Source organism: Poecilia latipinna, unplaced genomic scaffold, assembly GCF_001443285.1.
Source record: "Poecilia latipinna isolate Pla-1442-1.1 unplaced genomic scaffold, P_latipinna-1.0 Scaffold877, whole genome shotgun sequence".
Classification (NCBI taxonomy): domain Eukaryota; kingdom Metazoa; phylum Chordata; class Actinopteri; order Cyprinodontiformes; family Poeciliidae; genus Poecilia; species Poecilia latipinna.
This window is the reverse complement of record NW_015113493.1, coordinates 557668-577981: the sequence shown is the minus strand read 5'-3', so window position 1 is coordinate 577981 and position 20314 is coordinate 557668. Positions and strand designations below refer to the sequence as shown.

The 20314-nt window shown below is 39.9% G+C and overlaps 1 protein-coding gene across 1 annotated transcript in view; it reads left to right on the top strand.

The window, feature by feature from the left end:
* Positions 1–16536, top strand: part of asxl1 (ASXL transcriptional regulator 1) — a 30297-nt gene extending 13761 nt beyond the window's left edge. The window contains exons 2-12 of the mRNA XM_015048376.1: positions 4725–4807; positions 5232–5234; positions 6217–6334; positions 6623–6824; positions 8168–8328; positions 8754–8838; positions 10082–10248; positions 11487–11583; positions 12226–12331; positions 12516–13473; positions 13570–16536. Coding sequence (XP_014903862.1) covers positions 4725–4807; positions 5232–5234; positions 6217–6334; positions 6623–6824; positions 8168–8328; positions 8754–8838; positions 10082–10248; positions 11487–11583; positions 12226–12331; positions 12516–13473; positions 13570–16131 — 4542 coding nt within the window. The 3' untranslated portion in view covers positions 16132–16536. The remainder of the gene's footprint in view (positions 1–4724; positions 4808–5231; positions 5235–6216; positions 6335–6622; positions 6825–8167; positions 8329–8753; positions 8839–10081; positions 10249–11486; positions 11584–12225; positions 12332–12515; positions 13474–13569) is intronic.
* The last annotated feature ends 3778 nt before the right edge of the window (positions 16537–20314 follow it).

Genomic DNA, 20314 nt, shown 5'->3' with positions numbered 1-20314 from the left:
ATATGATATGAATGGTAAAATTTAACTGGAGTTGCTACGTCCACATTTAACACTAACTCTGCATGAAGGTGTTTAAATGACCATGTTCAGGATTTTCCATTACATTTAGGAACTAATGAGAATCAAGAACAAACCTTTGATTTTTAAACCAGAAAAAAGAGTTAAGACTATTTTCCTAGAATTAAGATGTTGGTGTTGGGTGTTTATGCAGGATGCTACGTCCCCACAGTGCAGGTGTGTATTAAAGGCCTGCCTTTTCCTCAATTTTAAAGGGGCAGTATTATGTATGCACCTTACTGTTTACTGGTGCTAATAAAAAAAACACCACAAAAGTAAACGGTTAAAATATTTCCACATTACATTACAGAAGGCCCAGGGGTGAGCAAGCACTGAATAAGCAGTGCTGAGTAGACAGCTTAGCCGTTTATGTGACATTTAGCAGAACTGCAGGGTAGTGAAACCTGGACGGTGCAAAGGCTGTCGTTTGGAGTGTTGGGGCCAAAAAATACTATCAAATCAGCAGGGTCGATTCAGAGCTGTCACAACATCCTGGTGGCCAGTACTAAGAAACAAAAAAGGCTTTTTCTTTACTAAGTGATTTACAAAGGCTGGATGTAGAAATTACCCCACTGAAGATCCATCTTAAACCTTCTCACATTTCTTATAAAGGCAAACCTACAGTCAGAAATATTTTTTGATCTTAAATGCAAAATGCTGATTTTTTTGTTTCTAGAGTGAGAGCGGAAGTGGCAGTGATAGTAACTAAAGCAAAAAAGCAGTGATGAAGTTAGCAGTGTGGTATATTTTATGAAGGTGTCTAAAGGGTTGAGAAATATGCATAATATGTACAATATCGGTAAATATTGGAAATCGGCCATAACAGCAATATTAATATTGAATATCCAGGGTTTCCCCCAGAAAACTTGCTAAGCCCGGTGGTCAGGGCGTCGAGGCAGCCCACCGGTGGTCCACCGTGTTTTTGTATTAAAAACACGGTGGACTGTGTTTTTATGTAATGTAATACAGGAAAAGTATTACATTTCCTGTAATACTTTTACAGGAAATGTAAAAGTATTACTGTGTAATTATATGTTACAGGAAAACATCTCCAGTGAAATGCTATTTAAACCCACAACTAGTCTAAAAACAACAAATTTGCACTTCTGTTTAATCCAAATTAAGTCAGCTCCATCAGGCCCCCAAGGGCTTCAGGGGCCCCATAAACACTAATATTTTAAAACAGACCACAGATACATAAATGTTTATTGAGATTATCAATGCTGTTAAATTGTATTCAATTTTTTAGGCATACATAAATTAAATGATTTTAAATTGTTTAACATTTAAATACAAGATTTTAAGGAGAAAGGTTTGAAGGTTTTAGCTTTCAAGTTTACTTTGCAAAACTTCAAAGAACAATATTCATAGATAGATTATTTTGTTACCATAGCAACAATTTGATGCTGTGAGTTTAATCTTTGAATTTACAAATACAAATTAGTAAACTGTGATTATAACTTATTGCTTTTTAGGCTGGCCAGCTACACTACTCCCTTCTCCCATATTTCACTAAATCTAACACAGAAGTTGTTAGAGGTGCTGATATTTTTAGCAACAAAAGGGGCCCCTAAGTCAGATTCTGCTCCAGGCCTTATACAGCCTTGGACCGGCCCTGCATGATGAGGTAATCTGCTGCACTATGCAGAGATGCACAACAAATGGGAGATTTGGCTTTACTAGTTGTTCCACTTCATGTCTGTTGAGTTTTTAATCGTCACAGAAACTTTTCTGGTTGGTCGAGTTTATGGGACTCGACCGTGTCTGACGTCACGAGTTTCTCAGATCTCTGCGCGCATTAACTCTAAGACAACGCATTTGATATGGTTTNAAGTTTTCTGGGGGAAACCCTGACAGTGGCTGATGAGAATGAACAATGTTTTGTTTTCGCCTGCAATACAGAGCATTTGTCCATGCATTTTGTCCCACTCACAGAAAACGGAGCTGTGTGGCTTCATTTTATTTTTGCTTGTAATGTTCCTGCGATATTGCCATAGAAAGTTGTAGTTTGCGCAGTTCAGTTTAGGAAGGAGTCCTTTGCAAACTACCTTGGAGGATTTGCTAAAATACTTGGACCTACTGTTCATAACAAGTCTACAAATTATGGTGATGTAAGCACATAATATCTTATTTTTGCTTTGTATTGTTCGGCATGTACATGAATTTGTCACTTAGCACAAGCTAACGCTGAATGATAGCCTCTGCTAGTCCCGTGTCTCATGTGACATTACCCACGATATGAGCACTTCTTCTGCTTCAGGGTCAAAAATATGCGTTTGTGCCAATGTTCATCTATTTGTAGCCATTTTCACATGTCTGAGGTGCTAATGTAAACGCTGAGTTAGGAGTGCGAGACCAACAATAACTTATTTACATAGTCGTGACGTAGCCCTAAAATGGTGCGTTTCTAAATTAGCTCAAAACTGGCAGAACTGATCTGGTGAAATCTTGAGGAAGAAGATAAATGAGAAATATGTTTCCTCCAATGTAAATCATTTGTGTTGCAACATTTTGAGAAACCAGTACAAGGTTTCCCCCAGAGGACTTGCTAAGTGCTGTGGTGGAGGCATTGGGGCAGTCCACTGACAGCCCAACATGTTTTTGCATTAAAAAAATGTTAGTTACAAAAATCTTGAGGTGCACAAGCAAGCATCATAAGTTAGAAATTGGGGATGCAGTAATTGCAGTTTTCTGGCCTATCACAGATTACCGATCTTTTAAAAAGCCTAACCTGCCAATTCCAATTTTTTTCCGATACCAAATTTTTTTTTGTCTCAAATGTTGCTCAATTTAGCAAAAATATTCAACAACTATTGTTTAATGTAAACATGCAAACATGACCTGGTGAGCTGGTGTTTTCAGTCAAACCTTTCTCTTGGGAAAGCAGAGAACTGTGGTTGATTTTTAGGTAGATTTTTATTTTAATTATGTAAAGCACTTTGAAATGCCTTGCTGCTGAAATGTGCTATACAAATAAAATTTGATTGATTGATTGATAGATAAGAATGGTGGATAAGATCCACTTCACATGTAAAAATTGGTTGGCCGATCACTGATCTCCCAAAATTAAGGAAATCGGCACCGATAAATCAGCTGGGTGACAAATTGGTGCACCCTTATCAGAAACTATAACGTGTGAAGCAAACGGGCAGGTGCAGCAGTTTAATTCAATTCAATGCATCAACTACTAACCTAGCTTAGTCCATCTTTTCTGTCACTTTCAGAGAGCGGTGTGAAGTGAGGAGGAAAGCTAGGCTATTCCAATAATAGCTAATTGACTATTTATATTTCAAATTGTCTATTTAAGATGCATTATTAAAAGATCAAGTCCTCCTGAGTCAATATGGGATTTAAAATAAACATGCAGTGAAAAAATGCATCCCATAAGTTCAAAATAAGACATGCTCTGAGCCAAGATGGATTCGAACTACATTCACTTATATGACTAATGTATAACTTGTCGTTTTGTTCTCTGTTAGCGAGGTGTGCAATTCAGATCGATGGAGAGGTGCTACTCCATCTCACAAGCAGTGGTCGGTTTTATGACCTTATGTCATTGCTTGAAACTGGAAATCATGCACTGGGGGGGGAGACCCTGTAGTTCTTGTGACACGGCTCCCAAAGAAGAGCTTTGGGCTCTTTTGACTCGAAACGTCTCAGTTTATTATCTGCAGACCCATAGCTTGACTTGGCTAGATGGGTTTTGCATGATAAATCATTTTGCACCCTTTAGAAGAAGTTTTATATTTGCTTAATTTTATGTTTGTTCTATTAGAAAAGCAGGATTTTTTTTTACTTTTGTATAATTTAAGCAAACTTTACATTTTTATCACAAAAACGAATGGAAAAAAACCCCACTGTAAGCAAGTCTAATGAACAGACCCATAATTCACAATTATTATATAAATAAACTGCCAGCAGATGCTGCACTCTTCTCCTCACCACTTTCTGACTGCTGTCTGTTCCACTTTCTGTTCTCACATTATGGTACGATCCCATATCCTCACATGATTGGCCACAAGACTGCCATGCTAATCAAAACAAAGTTCTGCCCTGAGCCGAGTCACAGAGTGAGAGCTGAGCAGCAAAAGGGGGAAAAAATGCAGAGCTGTCTGTCTCGAAGTCCCCAGTTGAAATGGTCCCGATTGACCCATCACTACTGCGTAATACGTCCTGAAGTACTAACTAGTTCATTTTAAGTTGTCCATCATTATGTCAGTACTTCTCTGGATGGACATGTTGATCTATTTACCGTACTGAACAATAAAGAAGGATTTGTCTGCTCATCAAAATACACGTGTCTAACCTATGCTTAAGGTTCATTTTGTATGTGTGAACTCAGGGATGCCAATGTCCTGCGATTTTAGCTGTGTTCTTGCTCCAACACAGCTGATTCAAATGGCTTAATTAGCTCCTCGGCATGTTATCAAATTCTACTGAAACCTGCCGACTACCCATCTGTTTGATTCAAATGTGCTAAAACATGGAAGCCTCTGATACATCCAAGTGACTTTCCCTTAGGACTGATTTTGGACACCCTTGTGTTAAGTCATTCAAAGAGGTCTGATAGAGATGTCTTTCAGAGTCCTGCTCTGGACTGTACACAGTTCTCTCCAAGTTTTCTTAGCTGAGTTTTTGTTCTTCACAAAAATAAATGTATCTTCCAGGTCCTGGAGAACTTCTCTGATGCACCCATGACTCCTAAACAAATCCTCCATGTCATCCAGACCAAGGGGCTGAAGGAAATGAGGTCGGACACAAACGCACAGAGTCACAGTTTTGCTAGATGGAATAACTTGAGACATTACTAAGTGGCTTCTTTCAGACTACAATTGTCTGGTCTCCTTTAATTGAGCAGGTGTCAAATCAAGGCTCTTAGTTGTCATGATGCACTTGTCATATTTTAGACATACTTGCCATGGTGGATTTTTGAACCACATATTCATCTATCTGAATATATAACAAGTCATCCAATTGAACAATTGAGTGACCTCAAATATCATGCTCACAGATGTTTAACTTTTTCATATTTATTTGACTTAGGACAGGAATTTTATAATTCCAGCTGTACAGCATTTTGCAGTTTGAGTTCATAGGTGAAATTTTCATGTTGTTAATAACTGACTTTCTTTTTGTCTCCATTAACTTCTTCAATTGCTGCCAACTATAAACAGAAGGTACGTTCATAGTCTTCAAGTAAATGTTGAAATTGGAGTGTTTTTTTCCCCCCTGTTGCTACAGATAACATTTCCTTTTCCCCTTCTGTTATTTTACCAGCCCAAGGATTTATTTAAAGTGCAACTTATTGAACAAGTATAAAAGTCACATATAGGTGGCATTTTAACAGCACAAGAGTTTTGCTATTTGGTTCATACACCATAATAAAACTAAAGTATTTCTTTATATAAAAGTTTCTCTTGCAAAACACAATCCTGTTTAGTCCAAGACAACATGACTAAGTTAGAAGTGCTTATATTTCAACTACAAACATCGTTTTTGTGTCAGAATTTGGGAGAAAACATAAAAATAAACTGGGACAAACCAAATGCACGTTTGGTAAATACTATAAGGACTAGAGGTCTTAGAGGCACATTCCGTGCAAAAGTTCTGATTTATAAAACGGTAACAAAGTGTTTATATAGCACCACTGCTGCTCTTGAATAGCATTCCTATTTCTAATAACGTTCTTTAGGACATCAATCATGTAAACAAGTGTGATTTCTGTCACTAAATACAGTCACTGTATTTTCAAATTTATTTACAGATGCTTTTATTGAACAAACACTGGATAAAATAGTGAAACTACCAAAGCTGAAAGTTATCATGATAAATGCCCACCTCTAATTTAAAGCTGTTGCACAGTTGTTCTCCCTCAAAAAGAGGATTCTTTTGGCACTAAAGCCAAATGAAAAAAAATATACATGTTCATCCATAAAGTGTTTATTGCACTATGTAATTTAATGCCCAAAACCAAACAAGATTTATCAAACAAAACGTAGAATAATTTTAAAGTTACATTTTAACTTTAAAAAAGGCATATCAAGTCCTTTTACATTTTAAAAGGACTTGATATATTATGATAAGCTAATGGTGGAAACATAAACGTACTCTACCATCTCTGTGGAAAGTCTAAAAGTTGATTTGTGTGTGTGGCTGCAGTGGCACCGCTCCTCTGGCCTGCCTGGTCACCATGCTACACTCCCAAGTGAGGGGAGACAGGGTGAAGAACAGCATTTTCTTCAAGCTTCCTGGACGAATGAGCTTGTTCACTCTCAAGGTACTTCATTCTGAAATTGTTTTATCTGCTTAAGTTAATATAATTACAAATATTTTCATATGAAGTAACTCTAACAACCTAACATAGAAGTAATGCATCAATTTACCATCTGCCTCAGGTAGCTAGTTTTAGTTTACAATCTTAGTCACAAATCGCCAGTTTAACCACTAGCATGTGATCAGTAGCTAAAGATCTTTAACTTGTCCCAAAAGCCCCTTTAAAGTTACGTTTTGTATCACTTGTGCTTCTACACTGCTGCCTCACTTTTGTGCCTTTTGTTTTCTGTAGAAAAATGCCCTCCAGTGGACAAAACCAACTTCAGAGTCAGAAGTTCCCCCAGAGCCAGTGGGAAATGTTGCGCATCCGACTTCAAGCTGCAGTACCTCAGTGGCGGGATCTGCTGTTGCCCTGGTTGACTCCAGTGAAACCATTGAACAGGAGAGCTGCGACTCCTCAGAAACGATTGTAGCAGCCATCATAGACAATGATGGTAACTCGATAATACATGCATCATTAATTCATGTTTTTGTATCGAATCTTCAAAAGTCTTCAACTTTTTCATACACCTTAAAATATATGCAGTGCATCTATATTTTCCATAATTGATCTTCAGTTTAATTTACTTAGTTTTGGGTAGTTTTGAATTTATTTCATAAAAGGTAGTCAAATATATTGCTAAAAACTGCCTGTTTTAGCAATAACTCTGCTAAAACATGTTTGTGGGATGCAATTCTGTGTTATCTAATAATATATTAGTGCTCGGTAAATATTACCTATAAATTCAATACGTAAATGCTACCTATTCATTAGTGACAGACCATAGTACCTTAGCCCTTCAGTGGGGATTTACCGATTTAATATGCCATCATGACGTTGTAATTATCCAAGCCACCAACCAATACTACACAAAAACATCAATATAATGAGGCCTAGTATTATCAACATCAATATTAAGTGACTGGATTTCAGTGCAGTGTTTCCCCCAGAAAACCTGCTAAATCCGGTGGTCCGCTGTGTTTCTGAATTAAAAAAAATGTTAAGTTGACAGGAAATGTAAAAATGTTGGTGGCTAATTATGTGTTACTGGAAGACAGTGCCGACGATGCTCAAACACACAACTACGGTCCTGAAAATGACCCAAAAAAGTGTGATCAGCTGTTTGCGGATGTTGGACGTATTTTATCTTTTTGTTATTGTTAAAGTTCTGGACATTTTGCAGCGTCTTTTTTTGTGAAATGGAACCACATCTTGGATATTTTCTAAAGCAAAATACGGAGTGTGTGCAATGCGTCATCATGCAAACGTGTCGCATGTAATGGAACCGATGAGTGAGATTGTTTAGCAAGCAGCTGAACTATTCCAAGGAACTGAACCGCTGGGTTCTCTTCAAGAACCGGTTCTCGATTCCCATCCCTATATCGACCCTTTCTCATATCTATCGATGAAAAAATATTTTTGCAATATATATGTATATATATATCGTCATATATTGTTTTATTACCTAGCTCTAGCCATAACATACTGTCTGTTAAGAATAAAGTAACACTTTTTTACATTACAGCCAACATTGACAGTCTTTCCATATCCCACAAACTCACAAGTATGAATATTCCAATGGTTTCAGCCAAATAATATCACTTGTGAGTCAAACTTGGGGAAGCTTAACAGATCCACCTGCTGGTATGTTTGTTCCTTTTAAACTGCTGACTTCACCAGAATTTCCACAGGTTTGGTGCTGTCACTTGGCCATTTTCATTGTTGTTTAGAATCTACCATAGATATTGTGTCGAATAATACTTGCTTAATTTAATATGATTTTTTCCTGGGTTATAGCATCAGTGGATGAGAATTCATCCAGTGCCTCCTGCTCCACAGAGCTGCAGACTCCCAGCACCCACCCTCAGACACGTCTCAGCAGGGCAACAGGACAGCAGGGACGCACGGATCCTCAGCAAAGCCAACACGCTCAGACTAGGCTGAGTCGTTCGAGACAGGTGAACACGCTGCACAAAGACGTCGGGTGTAATTTAGTTTCAGACTACACTCTCCTAAAGACTACTTGACTTTTTGACTTCTCAGCCAGCAAAATGTTTGTGTGTAGATCGTGAGGATCTGTGTTTAAGTGAAGTATCTTCAAGGATGTTGCATCTGATGATTGCTCCATAGCACAACAGTGGCAGGATAACCTTTGCTGTAATGTTTGGAATGAACTTTGTAATTTAACATTTTCCTAGTTGAGGCGTTGCTAGCTTACTGTGGTTGAAGTTTAAGTTGTCGTTTTACTTTCACATCCAAATCATAGTTTTTGCAGCTTGGAGCTGAAAAATCTGCATAGAAATGTTTTTGGTCAAAATGCTCACTTGCCTAATGTGTGTGCATAAAGTTATGACATTTTCTGTTTTTCCCATATTTTCTACAGTCAGGAAGACAAAGGAAGAAGGCTGTCATGATGCCTCGTGTTGTCCTCACTCCACTTAAAGTCAACGGAGAACACGTGTCTACAGGTAAAGATGTGAAAAGTGTAAACTGTGTAATGAAATTCTGTTTTGGCTTGCTGCTTTTCACATACTAAATTAAACATTACTTAAACTGTTTTTTTTAAATATAGAGAGTGTATTAGAGATTGCCTGAATATGAGGCCGAACAGGACATGTTTCTCAAATTATCATTGTTATTCAGAAAATATTGTCATGGTTGTAGTCAATGACTTTGCTCTTCTGTATCTTATGCCGTGTTTTATTTATTTTTTTACTGAAAATATTTTTAGCAATAGAAAAAATTGCAACAAAACAAAATCCAACTCACCCAATCCATTTAAAAATCTGATGCATATTTAAAAAAAAAACCCACCATGAAATATAAAAATGATCCACCCATTTCTATCAGCTAGTGTGTTGCTGATATGAAATATATATATATATATATATATATATATATATATATATATATATATATATATATATATATATATATATATATATATATATATATATATATATTAGTCCTTTGAGGGTGTCTCCCGCTGGTACTCACTGAGAGCGTCAGTAATCAGAACCGTGACTATAATAATAATGGAGGAAGTTGGGTTGCAGTCTAAGAGAGAAAATCAAATGATAGAATCATTTGATTAAATCAAATTAAATAAAAACAACAGTAGTTGTTGACATTTGTACTGCAGACTGCAGTCCTACTGTTCACGCCATAAAGCCGTTCAAAAGAATCGAGCGACGGGCCGAGAAGGACTGAAGGTTTTCATTGGATCAACCCGATGTCCTTCAAGAAAATCAACCAATAGGCCGTTGCAGTCGGTAAAAATTATTTTTGTCACACTTTTTTGGCTAAAGTGTGCGTCAACCTACTCGGCATTGTCCAGTACACCAGATGGCCAGTCGACCCCTGGCCATCTGGGGTCGACTGAACACAGTTTTTTTGTTTTTTTTCTGTTCAAATTGCAAACCCTCCAAGATGGCTGGTGGTGGTCAAAATCACACACCACTTCACACATTTACGCACATTTGGCCAGTGGCACTGAGTGGAAATTGGCGAAAAGATTTTGAGTAAGACTGTCGCATAACAAAATGTGGAAAAAGTGAATGGCTTCCTGTGTGGACTTTACAGAGAATTTGTGCTGATTTTATTTAACTGGGCCAGCTTGTCTTGTAAAGTGTAAGAATGTCATTTGTTTGCATTTGGATTCAGTTTAATGTCTTCCAAGTTGAACTCAGACCTTCTTTTTTTTTGTCTTAGGTCCCATGAAAAAGAGTCGTGGAGGCGTAGACATAGACTTTGAAACGCCCGGTTCCATCCTGGTCAACACCAACATTAGAGCGCTCATCAATGTGCGGACCTTTTCAGCTTTTCCCTCGCATTCACAGCAGCAGCTGCTGCAGCTGTTGCCTGAGGTGGATCGACAAGTAGGTTACTGTTTTTTTTTTGTTGTTTTTTTTTGTTCATTTAGTGTAGAGTTTTCTCTGACAAAATAGAAGATCTCTCTCTGTCCCTTTTCTATGATTTAGTAAAAAGGACAAAATTGCAGCAATGAGGACCAAAATGAAGACTTACTGCACACCCAGCAGTGGTTATCTCCCAGTCACAGGAGGCTTTATGTATTCATAAGCTACCTGCATTGGCATTGGAGAAGCTGCTGATAGGCCTAGGATGGTCACTCATTGGATCACCTACTCCCTCTGCTGCATGAATTTTACATGTGTTAAGACCTGACTCACTGAGCCATAAGAAAAGACAGGGAGACATGGACTTCACAAACAACTAAACTCTATTGAGGAAAAAATAAACAAAGCAAATGGGCTGGCGGCCCCATGGCAGCTGGCACAACTACAGAGTTTCCCCCAGTGTATTATAAGCTTGGTGGCCCACCAGGCTTTACCTGCTCCCCCCACGAGGCTAAGCTTAGTTTTTGTTTTTAGAAAAACAAAAAAGTTGCTCGAGTTTTTTTTCTTTTTTTAAATGAACTGGATTGCAAGCATCTCTGTTGCACTGAGCGTTTCACTGGCAGAGCAGAATTATTCCTAAAAGAGGTTAATCATTGATGCATAAACCCACAAAGCACCCAGAGCGCAGATCGCACCACTGGCGCCTCTGCAAGTTGGCGCTGCTGCTTGATGTCTGAAATTTACCTCGGCGTGGATCGGACGCACCGAGATTGTTCTTTTAACTTTTACAATATAAATTTGCCAGCTCCTCAAACTCTTAAATTTAAAGATTAAACAATTTAAAATCTTTTAATTTATCTATGCTGAAACCGTAAAATCAAATTTAGCAGTATTGATATTCTCAATAAACAAATGTCACATTTGTATATCTGTGTTTAAAATATGAGCATTTATGAGGCAGGGATACACACTGTTTAACTTCAACTTGCACACTGTCGCAACACAGTTATTTTAGACCTTATAATAAGGGAATATACAGTGTTTTATTGACTGAGGCAAGAAAGATTTTGAATTAAAAACCTGTCAATTTTCAATTATTTTAGGTAAATTAAGTAAATTGACATGTAGCAAATATATACTTAAGATTCAATCTTACAGTTATTTAATTTTAAAATTTTCTGCAAGTGTCTTACTACTTTAGTCAGACAAAAAAGTGAACTTTGATTGACTTTTTTTTCTTTTCCCCTTTCTGCTTTTAGATTGGGCCTGATGGTATGACCCGCCTCAGTACTTCAGCTCTTAACAATGAGTTCTTCACCCATGCCTCTCAGAGCTGGAAAGAAAGACTTGCTGAAGGTAACTTAATTACTTACAAACAGTTCAGCTAGTAACATTTTATGACACCCGAATTTACAGTTGATGTTGAAGGCAGACACGAAACTGAAAGAAATTTTAAAAAGATGTTTATCAATTTCAGCTTTACAGCCTGTAAAGCTTCAAATGAGTCACTAGGAGGCGACATTGAGGTCAATAGAAGTTTGAATTGTTCATTATGATGGCTCCGACTGACCTGTTTTTGTCAAGAATGGCATGCTGTTTTGAGGCTTGTAGCGTACAGTAGTTGCATTAATTTTCATATTGGAAATTAAGAATTTTTTAAAGTGCACAAAAGAAAGACGGCACTAAGGAGCCAAATATCTAGTTAAAAGTAGAGACGTCTAGTGGTTCAATTCCTAATTTTAGGATCACAATTCGATTCAGAAGCATCAGATGACATTTGTTAATTGGAACTATATAAATAAACTGAATTGAATTTTCCTTTTTGTTTGAAATGCTTGAAACACTTTCATTCTTTCAAAGTAATTTTTAATTTAACAATAAAAGGCAGGTAGGGCAAGACTTTGCAAGAAATATGGTCAATTTACATTAGAGTTTTAATGATGATGTGTTAAAATAACTTTAAATGTGTTTGATTTTTTTATTATTATTTTTTTTTAGGTGAATTCACCCATGAAATGCAAGTCCGTTTCCGACAGGAAAAGGAGAAAGAGAAAAAAGTAGAGGCTTGGAAAGAGAAATTTTTTGAAGAATACCACGGTCAAAAGTAAGATCATATTCATTTTATTGAAATACTGATTTGTGTTTTGCATACATTTACAATTTCATTTGTGTTTATCATACTTGTACAGCAAACAGAAGTGATGCATGTTTTTAACATCACTGACATTTGGTCATATATCGGTCATATAAATCCACAATTTGCTAAAACTCACCCTGTCCACCTTTAGGTCTGGCTTAACACGAGACGAGTCTCTAAAACTCATGAGCGAAGCTAGTGAAGTTGCAGGCACTGTGCTGGAAAGCGAAGCTGACGTCGTCTCAGCCGGTGTCCCGAAAAGACGCAGTGTGGGTCGGCGAAGGAGAGACGGCAGGATGAGGAGACGCACACGGGCTGACCTGCGTCGTAGGGCCCGCCGGACCCTTTGCAAGACCGGTCCAGCTCTGCAATCAAAAGACACTAGTGATGACACTACTGCTGTTTTGGACATAGCTGCTGTGTCCATTGACTCTCCTATATCCAACAATACAGTTGTCCAAGGAGAGGTCGTTCTCCATGTTGACTGTGGTGTGGAGCTCCCACTTGAGAGTACTGTGACAGAGCCGAAGGCCTCTCCCGCTCCAGAGCCAATGGCGTTGGCAGTTCCTACTCCTCTTCCAAGTCCTAGTCCTAGCACAGCATCCACCAGTGCAAACGAAGAGACTGAAATTACTCCCTCTATGCTCCCCAAGGAAGCTGCACCTGCTCTAGCTTCTACCACCTCTCCATCTTCCTCATCCAGTTCTTCCTCTTCACCTGCCTCCTCACCTGCCTCGTCACCCTCTTCTTCTGAACAACGGGGAGCTTTTACCACAGGTCTGGATTCTTCGTCCTCTTCAGGATCTTCCAGTGCCACTGTTCCTGCTGATCCCTTGGACGATACAGCCTCTGTGGTCACCTCCGTCACAGGGGGGACTGTCACTAGCAGCCGTGAGAGCAGCCCATCGGCTAGTCCAGCTACCACCCCCATGCTCGTCACTCAACTTAAGGAACAGAAGAGAAGGCAAGATGAGGTCGAGGCTTTCTGCAGCTTTCCCGAAAAAAGGGCACGTCTTAATGACCGTCGGTCCTTTCGTACCACAATTGACAGTGTCTGTTCAGAGAAGCCACAGCCGACAACCGAAGAACCCAAGGTGCCACCTATCCGGGTAAGACTTGGTTGCAAAGCTAAAAAAAATTTTATGTACAAAATCCTTAAAATTATCTATGGAAATACTGATTTGCTGTTTTGTCTGTTGTGCTAGATTCAACTTTCCAGAATCAAACCTCCCTGGGTCAAAGGGCACTCCACCTACCAGATCTGCCCCCGAATCGTGCCCCAGACCGAATGCACGCGGAGGTCGGGTACGGGTGGCGCGCGGACCCTCGCAGACATCAAGGCCCGCGCTCAGCAAGCCCGTGCCCAACGCGAGGCTGCTGTTGCGGCCTCTAGCGAGGGGCCAGGGGCGACCAGTGTCCGGCTGTGGTCTTCTACTGGGTTATCGGATAGCAGCAGCGAACGAAGAACAAGAGAGCATCCAGGACCAATCGAGCCCAGAGGAAGAGGAGGAGGAGGAGGAGGAGGAAGAAGAGAGGGTGGGAATGAAGAGCAGGAATTTTCTTCAGAACCTAATTCGTCTGGAACACAACTACAGCTTCTCGATGTAGAAGCTACATCCCACTCATCTCCTTCATTGTCAAATACATCAGCTTCCATGTCACCACAAGTTGCAAGTCCTCATCAACACAGACCAGGCATGGCAGCAAAGGTTCAGGTGGATGTAGGGGAAACGTCAGCCAAACCCCTGAGATCCTGTAATGAGTTAACAGATGGGGATTTCACAGTTCCCCCAGAGCCTGACTCCAAGTCTTTGTCATCAGCCACCAAGTCAGCCACAAACAGCCCAATACCTGAATCTACTGCTGCCTTTTCAGATGTGGCAGATCCAGGTTGTGTAAAACTTACCTTAACCCAAACTTCAATTCCAGATTCCTTTCCCAGGTTTGGTGCTCATGGTGTGGACGTTATTCAAACACTGGGGACCAAAGGACAAGAAAAGGGAAAGGAGGTTGGACTGGGTGGTGTTATCCATCACAGTTCACATCACTTGGACCCACAGGAAGAATTTCCTCATTTAGCCACATGGCCAAAAACGGTATCTTCTCCAAAACGTGCAGAGATCGTTGACGTTTTCAGACGGAAGGATGACGAAGAGGGCGTGCACAGTGATTCAACAGAAACTGCTTCAGACTGTGAAAATGAGACTCAGGAGGATGAGCAGCAGCAGCAGTATTCTGACCCCAGCTGGACCTCCCAGCCGAGCACCCAGCGAAATGGCCAGTTGGTCATCTGCAGCCTTTCTTCTCAAAACCAGCAGCCAGTGATTCAGGGCTACTTGTCTAGCCACAAAGGTCAGACTGTCATCCAGCCTTGCTTCCCCAAAGGTCTGCCTCAACTGCATGACAATCAGCCTCATTCCCAAGACCACCACTCTTTTAGTCCTTGTTCACAGGGAAAAAAAGAAAACATTGCTTTAAAAGTGGAAATTGGAGAAGACTGTCAGAGCTCTAAGGAAACCTACACTGAAGGAGAATGTTGTGGATCTTTAAAGTCTCCTGTCACTCAGCCAAATGGCTTAGTGACCTCCAAAAAACTGACAAGCTCAGCCAGGCCTGTGTCCTCCGTAGAAGCCAACAACCCTTTGGTCACACAGTTACTACAAGGCAGTCTGCCTCTTGAAAAGGTTTTACCATCACATTCTGCAAATAGGCTTGCTTTTAGCATATTACCTGGTCAGCCAGCAAGACCACCAGAAGCTGGCCATAGGTCTGAATTTTCTGTCCAGTGTCCTACTCCAGATTTGACTCATAACCTTCCGAAGTCACCCACAGACAGTCCAGTCTCATGTCTTATGGGTGCCCAAGATGCGCCTCAGTACCAGCCCCAACCAGTTGTCGGGGCTGTCCCCGTCATTACCTCTCTGCCCATTTCTTCAGCTGCTTTGTCATCCAAAGGAAAGTCAGAAGGTGTGTCTGTGGCTGCTCTGGAATCTAGAGTCATTAAAGAGTACTGTGGTCATCAGCATTCACAGAGGGACACTCCAGACAGATCTGATCAAATCATGTCCAACAACCCCTCTACTCCTGCAGACACCTACCATGCTGAAGCAATGGCCAGTGCTAAGTTTAACATTCAGCTTTCACAGTCTCAGCATCCCCACTCTCATCAGAGAAAGCTGTCTCCTGCACCTGGTGTGAAAAATGAAATTAGTCCGCGGCCTTCTTGCCAGGCCATTGCCAAGTCTGTACCTACCATACCTGGTGTGACTAAAAAGGAGCCGGGGAACTCCACTGATGGGTATTTAACCGGAGGAGCAATGGAGGGACTTCTCAACATGGAGATGACATTGACAAGGATATCGAAGAAAGAGCACAGCAAAACCCCCTGTTCATCCAGCTCCCCTTCCCCTCTTTCTCCTTTACCCTCGTCTTCATCGTCCTCCCTTCCCTTCCAAATATATGGAAAGTTGCCTAAACAAGGTGGAAGTGGTGGAGTGGTAAGCTACACAGCTAATGTGTCAATGATGGATAACGGTGGCTTCTCCCGCGGCATGGCTGACGGCGTACTCCAGCTGCGTCCCCGCTTGGCCTCCAGCCACGCCACGCTCAGTATTCAAGCTTTTACGGACACTACAGCTGAAGAAGTAGCACTGAAGTGCTCATGTCGCCTCAAAGCCATGATCATGTGCCAAGGCTGTGGTGCTTTTTGCCATGATGATTGCATTGGACCTTCCAAACTCTGTGTTTCGTGCTTGGTGGTCAGATAGTGTGTTCTAGTCTCTGTGCACTGTGGAATTGCAGTCTGTAAAATACCAGCAGCATTATTGGGCAGCTTCGGAGTGTACAGAAGCCTAATGAGGCTAGAGAACACAGGGCAATCCAGACTGGCAAAACATGTCTTGTAAAATAAGTTTCTTTTGTTGTTGCAGATTTTGTGAGGCTTTTTTTTTTTTTTTTTTCTTCTAGGTGTATTGATTTATATTATTGTTGTTGTGAATCTGGGGCATGCTTAACTGTGTAAATCTTGCCATTTACCTCATTGTCTTGCTCCATTTTGCATCATTTGGAGGTCACTGATTTTTTTTTATGTCTTATTTGCTCTGCAAATAGGAACTGACTGTATGTCCAAAGAAATATTTTTTTATCCATTAAAACAAGTAAATAAAATGTCACCTTATTTGACTCATGCTATAATTATCTGCAACTGGGCTCAGATTTAAATACAGTTGACATTTGAAGGAATAATTATTATTGGAAAGTGTTATGTTTTGCAGCCACATTGTATCATTTTATAGCGCTCAAGTGACTTCTGTGTACAGTATATCAAATATGACTTCAAAAAAAATTGACTTTGTAATTTGACACCTTTAAATTGGGCGTCTGTCTCTTTAAGAAGCTCCTGCTCTTTGCAGCGCTCTGGCTTCAGAAAGTTACTAGAACCGCCAAGGTGGCGCTCGGTTTTGCCAAGCGTTTTGCACACCTGCATGGTCGCCACGGGAGATTAATTGATTTCTCAAACATGCATGGAAGAATCAAAGCATCAAAAACATATGTTTTCTATAACATGATATAAAAACCAATCTCATCAGTTTGATCTCTCTGGATACAATTCAGCGCAGTGAAAATGTGCAGAAGTAGAGTCGTTAAGAAAACACTTGATGTGCTGATATGAGAAGTAGCCCAGTACAGCTCAAAAAGGTCTTTTACATTTTACTACCCCTTTAAAAAATCTGAATAGGGCTGAAGATACAACTTTTGCTATCGATAATATTTCTAAGATATATTAAAAAAATGTACTGGTGGCTTATGGATTTCGTATAGGTCTTGTGAGAAATGGTACAGATTACATTCCATGTAGAAATTTTTGTAAATTTAGTCAACCAGAATAAACTGAATTACTCAATTATTGATTTAAAACTTTAAGGACTCATTTATGTCATGTGAATTTTGTAGGTCAGATCTTTAAAAAAAAAAAAAAAAAATATATATATATATATATATTTATGTCATATTAATGAGGATTTAACCTTTGATTTGGTGTAGAACTTGACAAACTCTTCTGATGAGTCGATGCTCACACGGCTGATTTTAGAAGAATTTTACATTGGAAGGGATAAAATATCGGCCTGGAATTTTTCTGAACATTTGGATTGTAAGTGGAAATCTTAAATACAGGTTTATTTACCCCCAAAACTATGTGCTCGTTTTAACGATTGTAGGATTAAGAAAGGTAACAAACCGAAACCTAATCTGAATGGGAATGCAAAGATGTAAATATTTCCATATTCTGACCTAGACAGAATAACTCAGAATACTGAAATATTCTGACCTGTGGAGTTTATCCAAAATGTAATGGCAAGAAGATGCAATAAAATATATTAAACATTTAGTAAAACTTGATCAGAATGTGCTTCTGTCATTGTACAGAAGCGCAACAAAATTTCTTTTTCAGTACAGCCTGTTTGTTCCCTGTAAGCTGAAAACTCTGAGCTTCTGACCGTGATTGAATTGTTTACCCATTTAGGAGTGCAACTCTCTGACCGCGAAGGTTTACATCGGGTCCAGACTGTGACCCAATGTTTTCAAACACGCACGCTCTGAAAATTAAAACAGATTATGAAGAAATATTACACCTGTCTGAATTCAAATGTGATAAAGACTACAAAAAGAGATGAAGAGAACCGATGAGACGTACTGCGACTGAACAGCTGGAACAAACCAAACAAGACGTTTCACCCTTTGGAGTCGAGTTTAATTCCCTGGTTTAGACCTTGGTTGCATTTTGTTCTGCAATATCTTCCTCCATCCGTCAGCTAGACAGTTTTCCAAATTGCTTACAGACAGACTATGAAGTTAGAACTTGGTAACCTCACTAAATTCCTAAGAGAAGCACATTTGACGCTATGAAAATATTCATTTCCAAGACCAAGCTGCAAACAGCAGGATCATCGGTGTGACCTGAGCAGCTGGGTGACAGAAAGGAGCGTGAAGAGCAGCTGGGTGACAGAAAGGAGCGTGAAGAGCAGCTGGGTGACAGAAAGGAGCGTGAAGAGCAGCTGGGTGACAGGACGCTGTGGAGGAGCATGAACTCACATAGTTGGAAGTAACTACATTTACTCAGTTACATTTACTTTTAGGAGTATTTTTTACTACACTGTTCTTTTTGCTTTTATTTGAGTCATTTTAATGTAAAGTATCGCATCTCTTGTGTAAAATTTCTGGATTCTCTACCCAATGAAGGAAAAACAAACATGTTTCATCCAAAAAATCACCAGACACAGTCAGACACACTTAGTTTTTGTTAAAGTTTTATACATTTTATATTGAAAGAAATTGAGTTTGAAAACTGTTTCCTTTGCCTGATTTTATTTTTGTTTTACTCATGAATTGTTGTTTTGGTCCTTAAAATAACAAAATTTCTACTTCATATTTTTGGTCGTTTTTAAATATTACATGATAATTTGATCAATTACTCAACACTTGAGTAGACATGTTACCAAATACTTTTTTACTCTGACTCGAGTCACTTCTTGGATGAAAGCAGCTGTGCCCCAATTGCAATTTTCTAGCCGATCACAGATCTTCTAAAAACCTGACTTGCTGATTTTGTGTATCTGTGTGTGTGTGTGCGTGCAAAATATAGCAAAAAAAAGTCACTAAGTTGGCAACCACGGGGTGACTGATGTAACACTTCGATGGGGAGATGACCTGGTGACATCAGACCTCTCATGGTGGACAGTGGCAGATATTTGTGACGTTGAGGTTGGTGGATAGGATGGATTCCACAAGTAAGTCACGGCCAAGCACCGACCACCCAAAGGGAAGGAAATAAATATCTGTGTCTGTGTGTCTGTGTGCATGTTCAAAGTGTATAACCATGATTAAGTAGGGCCCACACCTTGGCTCAAGGGCCCCACACCCTCCTAAATCCGGCCTTGACTGTGAGAGACATAATTTAAAAAAAATCCGGAAATCACAATGTGTGATTTTTTTAAAATAATTTGTGTGTTACTTCTGCAAATGTTTCTCGGCTTTCCTGGGCCCCTGGAGGAGCTGGAACAAGTGGCTGGGGAGGGAGAGGGAAGTCTGGGACTCCTTACCTTTATTTGAAAGTAGTTTGACAGGGAACAGGGAAATGAGAGAGGGGGAAGGCATGCGGCAAATGTTGCCAGGCCAGGAATCGAGCCTGTGACCACTGCCACAAGTGGGTGGTGCTTTGCCCCTGCGCCACCACTGCACCCCAATTGTGTGGTTTTATAGGCTCCATGTTGAAGATGGTAAGAAATAAAGGCATCCTTTCGTTTTTGCAGCCATCTGCTCTGCGGTGTCGCCCCCTCTGCTCTCAGCTCTCGCACACAGAGCCGTCGTCCGGCGGTAATGCTCAGCACCTCCCTCCCGTTTCAGACTCTTCCTATTAAAGTAAAAGTGAGGGAGCTAAATATTGTCATGGACTTGAAAAGCCCTGTTCCCGGGCGATCCCCACACAACCTGACAGAGCTTCAGCAGTTTCGCAAGGAAGAAAAAAGTAAAACTGTTGTGTCTGGATGAGCAAACTTGTACTTCAGTCACAGCACAGACTTAAATACTGACTTCAAAGAGCGACTATTCATGCAGTCACTTATTTTATGTTAAATATTTACATGATATTGCCATTCTTTTGCAGAAGTCAGTTTTTTTGTTACTTTCAAACTAAAAAGAGGTGGAGGAATTAAACAAAAAAGTCAAATTATTTTTGATTTGTAAAAGCAAAGCAAAACATTAAAGAGGATGGCATTTTTTTTCATAGGCACAGTGTTTTAATGTTTAATACAGTAGACATTGTGTTTGTACCGTGGAGCTTTCTGGTGCGTCGCTTAAACAAAGAGCAATGGTGTCAGAATACCTGAAGACTACAACAGATTTATGGTAGCTTTACTTTTATTTCAAGATGAAGGTAAAGGCTAATCAATT